This window comes from Oryzias melastigma, linkage group LG14 (assembly GCF_002922805.2).
Source record: "Oryzias melastigma strain HK-1 linkage group LG14, ASM292280v2, whole genome shotgun sequence".
NCBI lineage: Eukaryota > Metazoa > Chordata > Actinopteri > Beloniformes > Adrianichthyidae > Oryzias > Oryzias melastigma.
In genome coordinates this window covers 2,575,660-2,584,387 of record NC_050525.1, presented here as the reverse complement: position 1 = coordinate 2,584,387, position 8,728 = coordinate 2,575,660, and the positions used below count along the sequence as shown (strand labels likewise).

The 8,728-nt window shown below is 39.1% G+C and overlaps 1 protein-coding gene across 4 annotated transcripts in view; it reads right to left on the bottom strand.

Annotated features, from left to right (window-relative positions):
* Window positions 1-498: 498 nt before the first annotated feature.
* pdzd3b (PDZ domain containing 3b) overlaps window positions 499-8,728 on the bottom strand; it is an 18,949-nt gene continuing 10,719 nt past the window's right edge. The window contains exons 2-9 of one of the 4 annotated variants that reach the window (XM_024261506.2): window positions 6,602-6,666; window positions 6,304-6,518; window positions 6,030-6,234; window positions 5,797-5,933; window positions 5,499-5,703; window positions 5,210-5,406; window positions 5,028-5,108; window positions 499-1,345 (exon numbers count right to left, since the gene is read on the bottom strand). In XM_024261506.2, the coding sequence (XP_024117274.1) occupies window positions 1,316-1,345; window positions 5,028-5,108; window positions 5,210-5,406; window positions 5,499-5,703; window positions 5,797-5,933; window positions 6,030-6,234; window positions 6,304-6,518; window positions 6,602-6,623 (1,092 nt within the window). In that variant the 5' untranslated portion in view covers window positions 6,624-6,666 and the 3' untranslated portion in view covers window positions 499-1,315. The remainder of the gene's footprint in view (window positions 1,346-5,027; window positions 5,109-5,209; window positions 5,407-5,498; window positions 5,704-5,796; window positions 5,934-6,029; window positions 6,235-6,303; window positions 6,519-6,601; window positions 6,667-8,728) is intronic. The other 3 variants (XM_024261513.2, XM_036215332.1, XM_024261518.2) reach the window with 3 other exon arrangements.

Below are 8,728 nucleotides of genomic sequence, written 5' to 3'. Positions count from 1 at the left end.
AGCCTTGTTTTTTTGATCTGCTACTTTTCATAGTATAGATTTCAAGAAAGTAATTAAACTCAATTCTAAGGATCATCCTGCCTCTGCGTCTGTGTCTGTGTCCTACTCCGTACCTTTTGCATATTTTCGCGCGGTGAAAGAGGGACGGGCCACACACCCAAAGCTGAGATTTATCTTTTCATCTACAAATAACTGGCGTTGTTTAAACTACATTTAAAACGTCCCCCGGTGCGCTTGCTGTTCGGAACGTCGGGGGTCCGCAGCTCTCGAGACGCGGCGCCGGACGCGAGCCGGTACCACCAGACGTGGTACTGGACGTGAACCGGAGCCAGGTTAGGGTGCAGGAGCTCTTCGCGTCCTGGCGCCGGGCCGGTTCTAGCTAGCAGCTCGGTGGTTGGAGACCCACCCGTGATCTAGTGAGAGCAGCCGGTGAGTTAGAGGGCGATGAGGGACGGCTGCGCGGTGTGGAAAGGCACGTATGAGAAAATCCACGATTAATGCGTCAAAAAAATTGTCGGCGTCAAGTACATGTCAGATTATTGCGTTTTTAACGCGACAAATCTGACAGCCCTAATTTTTCTTTGAGACACAAACACACACACCCTCCTCCACACACAATTTGGTTTTTGATTAACTACTTCTTGTAAAAATAGCTCAAATAATTTTCTTTAAAAAAATTAATCAAAAAAATGTATAAGTGATAAGGTTGTATGATTTTATTTATGGATGAATATTTCAATTGCAGGTTCTGTCACACAAAAGTAAATATTCATTAGCTGTTATTATCTGCTAGCAAGTCCTGACGTTGTTGTGTAGAACAGCTGTGCCTCATTCCTATCACGTTTTACACTCTTTAAAAGTTTTTAATTAATTCTTCCATGTAAACAAAACATTTAAAAACATGCAGACATTCTTAGAAGCAAAACAGCAGAAAAAATTATACATTTATCAAACAAGTCATGCTGCCATGATATTACATAAAGAAAACCGATGATTCAGAATTTAAGTTTTTAGACATTCCTGCAAATACTAATTTGTACATATTTTAACATCTTAGAATTGCTTTTAATTATTAGTCAAAATGAAAAAAATCTTCTTAGAAGATTGCTTCCTTATTAGTTTCATTTTGTTGTTTCTGTTTTTGTGTTGATATGAAGTGTTGGAGTATAGTTCTTCAGACTCAAGTCTCAGTCCTCAGGGTCTTTTATTAGATGTTCTCTTATTTGCTTTCTGAAGCTGTTTTCTTTTTTATTTAGGTGACTTTGAAACTTCCTGTACTGTTATCTTTGCTGTTCTGATTCACGATGACTGCAATTCACAAAACGGAGACTTCCTCTTCCTCCTGCTGAGACACATAGGAGAACAGGTGACTGATTCTGGGCTGTCATTAAAACAGGAAATGGACTAAACTTAAATCCCTTTTGATTCTCATTTATTCACATGTGGCGCTGCGAAGCACAGGGTGGTATCTGCCTGGGTGACAGGAAAAGACAAAGTCATCATTGACCACAAGTGGATGGATAAATGTAGGTCTGATTGTCTCCAGGGTGTCTGATCTGTAAGGTAACTAGACTTTTTTGGAAAAATCCCCTATCTGCTTAAGTGAGCAGCTTCAGATGAGTCTCCATAAGTTTCTGACTGGCTTCTGGCACCATTTGAAGTTTTGAATTAAAAGGTGTGAAATGAACTCTATGTACAGAGCTGTGTGAGGTATTTATGGTTTCGAATAAGACCGCTTACTCTCTTGTGGCTAACTATATGAGTGGACTTGGTAAATCTCTGAGTACTTTCCCTGGTACTGGTGTATTGTGGTCATTTCTTACATTGTATGATAGTTTATAATTATATGTACACACAATAACATCCAAAAAGACAAAGTTTGCCTTCATGAAACACCAAACACCCCACACTCACAAACGCTCTCATGTACTGTATGATCATGTGACTTCTTCAGATGAAACGTAGCTCTGTTAGAACATTTGAAACCTGTTCAACAGAACCTTTTATGTGTAAATGAACCTTGAAGTGACTTTGGGATTACTGATCGTACTCTCAGCTGATGATGAGGAGCTTCTGCCTTCTTCATGGAGCGATAGCGGCGTGCTAACGGTAACCTCGCCTCTGTTGAGACGTAGGAAAGGAATCACGTCTCAGACTGATTCTACCTGACACTGAAAATTACATTTACACAAGTTTAGAAACACTCGGCTGTGGAGTAACTGAAACACAACTAACAGGTCATAAAGATAAAGACAGCAATAATCAGACGTGTCTTTCATGCTAGCTAGCATTAGCCCAAATGAAAAGTGACAACAGTATTCGCATGTAATTTTGTAAAAACTGCAGTCAGTTCTGAACTTCCCTTACCAAAAAGGAGTATACTTGAGTTTATTTTAAGTATACTTTTTTAAACTAAACTTAGGATAGTATACTTTAAGTATACTTTTTATGTACTTACTAGAGATAAACTTTACAAGTTTATGTTAAGTAAACTTTTTCAAAACTAAACTTAACATAGTATACTTTTAGTTTACTTTTTATGTACTTAAAGTCAAACTACAAGTTCCTGTGAAGTATATTGTTTATACTTAGAATTACACTACAATTCTAAATGAATTTAGCCTTAAACTTTTTATCAAGATATGTTTTAGTGTAGCTATTGGTGTACAAGTATTTTTCTTTTTGACACTAGCTGTATTATTTTTAATGTTCTTCATAGAACATATGTTCAGTAATCTATCTTGTAGGTTATAGCAAGAAGTCAGATTTGGTGTGAATACCAAATGGTAAACTAAAAGTATACCATTAAGAATATTTTAAGTATACTTTCATAAACTTAAAGTAAACTAAAAGTATACCATAAAGGTTATTTTAAGTTTACTTTCATAAACTCAAAGTAAACTAAAAGTATACCATAAAGGTTATGTTAAGTACACTTTCATAAACCTGACGTTTACTTAAAGTAAACTAAAAGTATACCAAGTTTACTTATAATAAACTTGGAGTAAACTTAAAGTTTATTGCCAGTAAATTAGAAGTATACCAGAAAGTTTACTTTAAGTATACTTCTAAGTATACTTTTTATAAACTAAAAGTGGGCCAATTTAGTACAAAGAAGTATACTTGGTAGTAAACTTCCAGTATACTTTTTAAGTATACTTGGTATATAACTTTTTATACTTAAGTATTCTTTAAAAAATATACTTGAAGTATACTTACTTTTGGTAAGGGAATTTTTTTCTTGGCTGCACGGACTCGGAGGAAAGTTTAAGGTTAAGATTACGGTTCCGGTTCGTGTTTATGCTCCAAATGGTTCCCGATCACGGCTGCAGCTGCAGCAGCGCTCCTCGCTCTAGCTGTGTGACAGCTAACAGGACTTCATTAAATACTGTGACATTTAGCTTTGGATTCACATAAAATACATGAATCAATGCAGCGATCTGCATCTTGACTGCACCTATAACGTGTCACCAACATGAATGTCCTTCAGTTTTAGAGCTGGTTACACGTAAACATGCGCTAAAAACATTAGCATTAGCAAGTTATAAGTTAGTTACATTTTATTGATCATTTGAATTTATTGATCTTTTAGCAGTTTAATGGTGTTTTGTGCTTTTCATTTTATTTTATTGCTGCTTCTACAACGGAATTTCCCTGCGGGGATAAATAAAGTTGATCTTGAATCTTGAATATTGAAGTTACCTTCAAAGTTTGCAATGTAGGACGACAAATATAATTTGAATTCGTTTTGCATTTTTATTTTGGGGTAAAAAAACAATGTAGCCACGAGGGGGCCCAAGCCAGGGTCTCATTGTGCCGGTCCCAAGCCCGGATAAATACAGAGGGTTGTGTCAGGAAGGACATCCGACGTAAAATCTTGCCAAATCAAATATGCGAATCAGACCTACGAAATCCATACCGGATCGGTCGAGGCCCGGGTTAACAACGACCGCCATCGGTGCTGTTCACTGACAGGGTGCCGGTGGAAATTGGACTACTGTTGGTGGAAGAAGGAGAGGAGGAAGGCGGGTTCGTAGGGAGAGAGAGAAGAGGAAAGTCACTAGTGTTGGACTGAGAGTTGGGACTTTGAATGTTGGAACTATGACAGGAAAGGGTAGAGAGTTAGTGGACATGATGCAGAGGAGAAAGGTAGACATACTGTGTGTCCAGGAGACCAGGTGGAAAGGTAGCAAGGCTAGAAGTTTAGGAGCAGGGTTCAAGTTGTTCTATCAGGGTGGAGATGGGAAGAGAAATGGAGTAGGAGTTATCCTAAAGGAGGAGTTTGTTAGGAGTGTTGTGGAGGTAAAAAGAGTGTCAGATAGAGTGATGAGTCTGAAGATAGAAATGGAGGGTGTCATGTTCAATGTTGTTAGTGGGTATGCCCCACAGGTAGGATGTGAGCTGGAAGAGAAGGAGAAGTTCTGGTTGGACCTTGATGAAGTGATGAGTCAGACTGAGATGGTTCGGACATGTTCAGAGGAGAGACAGTGAATATATTGGTAGAAGGATGCTGAGTCTAGAGCTGCCAGGAAAGAGGTCTAGAGGAAGACCAAAGAGGAGGTTTATGGATGCAGTGAATGAAGACATGAAGGTGGCTGGTGTTAGAGTGGAGGATGCTGAAGACAGGCTTAGATGGAGGGAACTGATTCGCTGTGGCGACCCCTGAAGGGAAAAGCCGAAAGGAAAAGAAGATTTTACTAGAAAAACAAACATAATTTATGGCGACTCTTGTTAGCTCCACAAGACATATTTTAAAGTCCAAATACTCCACTATTTCCACATAAACAATAGCCCACTGCTCCAACCGGAAATGACTGAGCATTCAAAGGCTGAATGCGGAAGTAGGTCATGCACATAGCCCATTGGCCTTCCACTCTGCAGTCCTCATACGTTCCCCTTCCGAAGTCTTCTGCCCCCCTCCCACCCCCATGTATAATGTTCTGGCTCCGCCCCTGAGAGGAAAATCTTTAAATCTCAATCGTTAATGTGGGCCCGGAGGGCTTTATTCTAACAGGTCAGGTGGTCACCTCTGCAGCAGCTGAGACACTTTTGTCCTCCTCTTTCTTGGTAGCCTCATCTTCACAGAATAGCACAGGAGTTAGACCAAGCTGCAAAAAGACAACAAAGGAACCAAGATGTGAAAAAAAACATATGGAGGCACCTGAAGACATCTGGAGACTTTTTAAAGTTGAAGATGAGTGAGACCTACCTTTGTATAAAACTCCAACCCAGGGAAGCTGATGGTGGTGAGTGACAATTTTTCTCCACTCAGTCTCACTCTATCCACAATCTCAGTGTGTGTCAATGACTCCACTGACTCTCCGTTAACCTCCAATAAGATCTCCCCATCCTTCATTCCCGCCTCCTGTGCAGGGCCCCCGCTGTCCATCTCACGCAAAAAATGATCTGCCAAAAAAAAAATCTGTATTTTTAAAGTCAAACCAATGAGTTATGAAATATCCAAAGGGGAGTTCTAACATTCATTTGGGTTCTCTTACATGTGCGTCCTGACACAGTCCTCTCCAGCCGAAGGACAAAGCCATAGCCCTTAACCCCTCTGCTGAGGTGAAGTTTTCTTGCCCGAAAAGGAAGATTATGTGGCACAGCCATAGCAGGAAGGATGGGGATCTTCTTCTGCCTATAGATCATCTCACTCTTGCTGTCTATCACCATAACAGTGATGTGATTGCCACATCTTTTCATCTAAAAGAAAAGGATTATTGCTGAACAGAATTCAAGAAATCCTCTCCACACTGACTCAAAGTTTACACAACAGGCTAGGAAATAGTGATGCACCATTTTAGTGAGGGCAGAGTGTGTGAGATGGGACACCACTGCTCCATTAATCCACACCAGGTGATCTCCTTTGAGCACCCCCGCCTTCTCTGCAGCACCTCCTGCCACAACATTCACAGAGAAACAACCTTTTTCCCCTGAAGAGGAGACACAGAAGGAGCAGCGATTACCTTTGCACTGACCTCAGCTCTGCAGAAACATGGACCAGATGAGATCCTAACGACATGCTTTACCTTCTAAGGGTGCAAAGTAGATACCTAAGCCAGAGTCCGGGTGTTTGGTGATGTGACATAGCCTGGGGGGTTTTAAATCACCTCCTTTATATGTTTTGGCAAGACTTTGCAAGTCTTCACCCCGAGACAGAGCTCGCTCATACACCTCTCCATCCAGCACTAACAAGCATAACTGTTGTCCGCTTTGCTTTATTTTTCTTGCCACCTGTTTGATAGACAGTAAAAGAAATGAGCTCCTGTTGAAGCTAAAAATGTTGGAGAAAGTTCCTTTTACCTCAGAACACGACAAATGATCAACATAGTGGTTGTTGACTTCCAGAATTCTATCGCCACCTTTAAGGCCGCTACGCTGTGCCACCCCTCCTGAAGCAACATTTCTAATGACGTGTCCGTTGTGCTTCTTCATCCCTGTTGACAGATCAAATCCGAAGCTTTCGCCCTCCTCTGGTCTGAGAACACACAGGTGTGGTGTAGGTGTTGACCCCTGCTCTGAAGCAGGACAGGCAGAGAAGTGTTTCCTCACAAAGCAGACTTCTGTAATGTTTGGTCTTGTGTTTGAGTGTACAGCATACCTGTGCTGTCTGTGGCCATCATCGCTGGATTGTCTATTCCTTCTTTTGGATTAAAGATGAACCTCCTTAAAAGATCAGAGACAAACTTCAGGAAAACACAAAAGAATGAGTTTGGATGTAAAAGAATTCTGCTTTTATTCCAGGAGAACACATTTTAATCTTAAACATTTGAAGTTTTGTTTATTGAGATATTTCTGTGATTTATTTTTTGATTGCTGAACAGATTAAATCAGTCCAACTTCACTTCTAATACCTAATACCTTCTAATTCTAGTTATCTTTACCCCTAAATCTTCCAAACTCATGAAATTGACCAGAGACAAGTAAAATATGTTGCCATTGCAGCTATTGAGTTTTCCTCCAGTTATCTTATGATCAATTGTAAAAGGGTTTCCAGTGGTCTTTTAATTAGGATAGACCCTTTTCATGGTGACGTCAAGCATAATGGCGACATTGCCGACGTTGTGTAAAGTAATGTTCTGTTTACGGGTCTAGAGTGACAAAGCTGACAGCTGAAAGCTGTTAAATACAATTTTACATAAATAATCAAAGGTAGTCAACAATTGCAGTGGGAAAAAATACAATAATCATTTTATAAATGTCCTACCTAACAGTATTTTTATTTCCTCTCTTATATCGTTTACAAATAAAAATAATAATGTATTATGTCCTCCAATATTGGAGCTTCTATTGATAATATCGGCCTTTCATTTGAGCAGATGTTACTCTAACTGTTTTCTATTTTGGCTGATGTTATGCACACGGATTTTAAGTGCAATCACCACAAACACTGATGGAAGTTCATGTTGGCCACATTTAATACGTCTTCAAAGATGCACATTGCTGCAAGTATTTTAATTGCCTCCAAGACTGAATGATGTTATTTTAGGGGATATTTCTAAAAACAGGGATGGTTTGACACAGTGAATGTTTTATCTGCAGCTATTAAGCCATGTATTTTCAGCTTTCAAAATAAGTGTTTCCAAGAATAAAGTTCAGCTCCTTGATGTTAAAGGTTTTAAAGACAAATGTTATTTACTTCTTATTCTTATAAATGTGTGTTACCTTAATGAATACAGAATCAAAATAAAGAAATTAAACTCTATTCTTTATTTTCTCCTTTTATTTCATGGCATTAAAAAAATATTGTCTTTGGCCCCGGACCGGAATCTCGTTTAGAGTTTGGTCCTTTGAGCTCTACGTAGAGTAACAGAAGTCATGATTGCAGTCATTCATAAAAAAAAGGAAAAGAACCACGAGAAAGTGGTTCCTACGGCATACTTCACTCCTCAATGTGGATGGTATGATATTTGCTAAGATTCTAGCTGAAAGATTGAAAACTATTATGGAGAAATGGATCGACTTGGATCAGACTGGTTTTATTCCAAACAGGAACTCTAACTTTAATCTCAGAAGACTTTTTGATATCACATACTCTAAGAGAACTACAGACCCTGATTTAATAATAATACTTTCACTGGATGCAGAGAAGACGTTTGATCAGGTCAAGTGGACCTTTCTGTTTGATTTAATTTGGGGATGCATTGTATTTCATTGATTTAACTTATTTATGAAAATCCCACAACTGGAATTATTACCAACAGAACACTGTCCGTACCTTTCGGTCCTCTTACTCTTTCTTTTACAGTTGAACCACTTGTGCAACATTAAGCTAGATCCTAAAGTGAATGGGTATAACACCAAAACTAACATCCAACAAAATTGTACATTTTTTTCAAACTCTTGTGTTTATTTTTATTTTGTTTGTGTTTGAAAAAAAATCACTTTATGCAGATGATATTCTCCTATATATACCAAAACCACAGTCAACAATACCTGTGCTCCTCAGTAAAATAAATCTCTTTGGTACCTTTTCAGGCTATCGTATTAACTGAACCAAAAGCGTTCTGAGTCTGGGTGTCATCCTTGACAGCTCACTATCATTTCATAACCACATCAATAACGTTACCCGAGCTGCCTATTCTTACGGTCCACTCTGCTTCCATTTTGGTTCACAGTTTGGTCACCTCCCGCCTCGACTATTGTAATTCCCTCCTCTATGGTCTCCCTAACAAAACCCTCAATAAATTACAACTGGTCCAGAATTCAGCTGCCCGTATAATCTCTA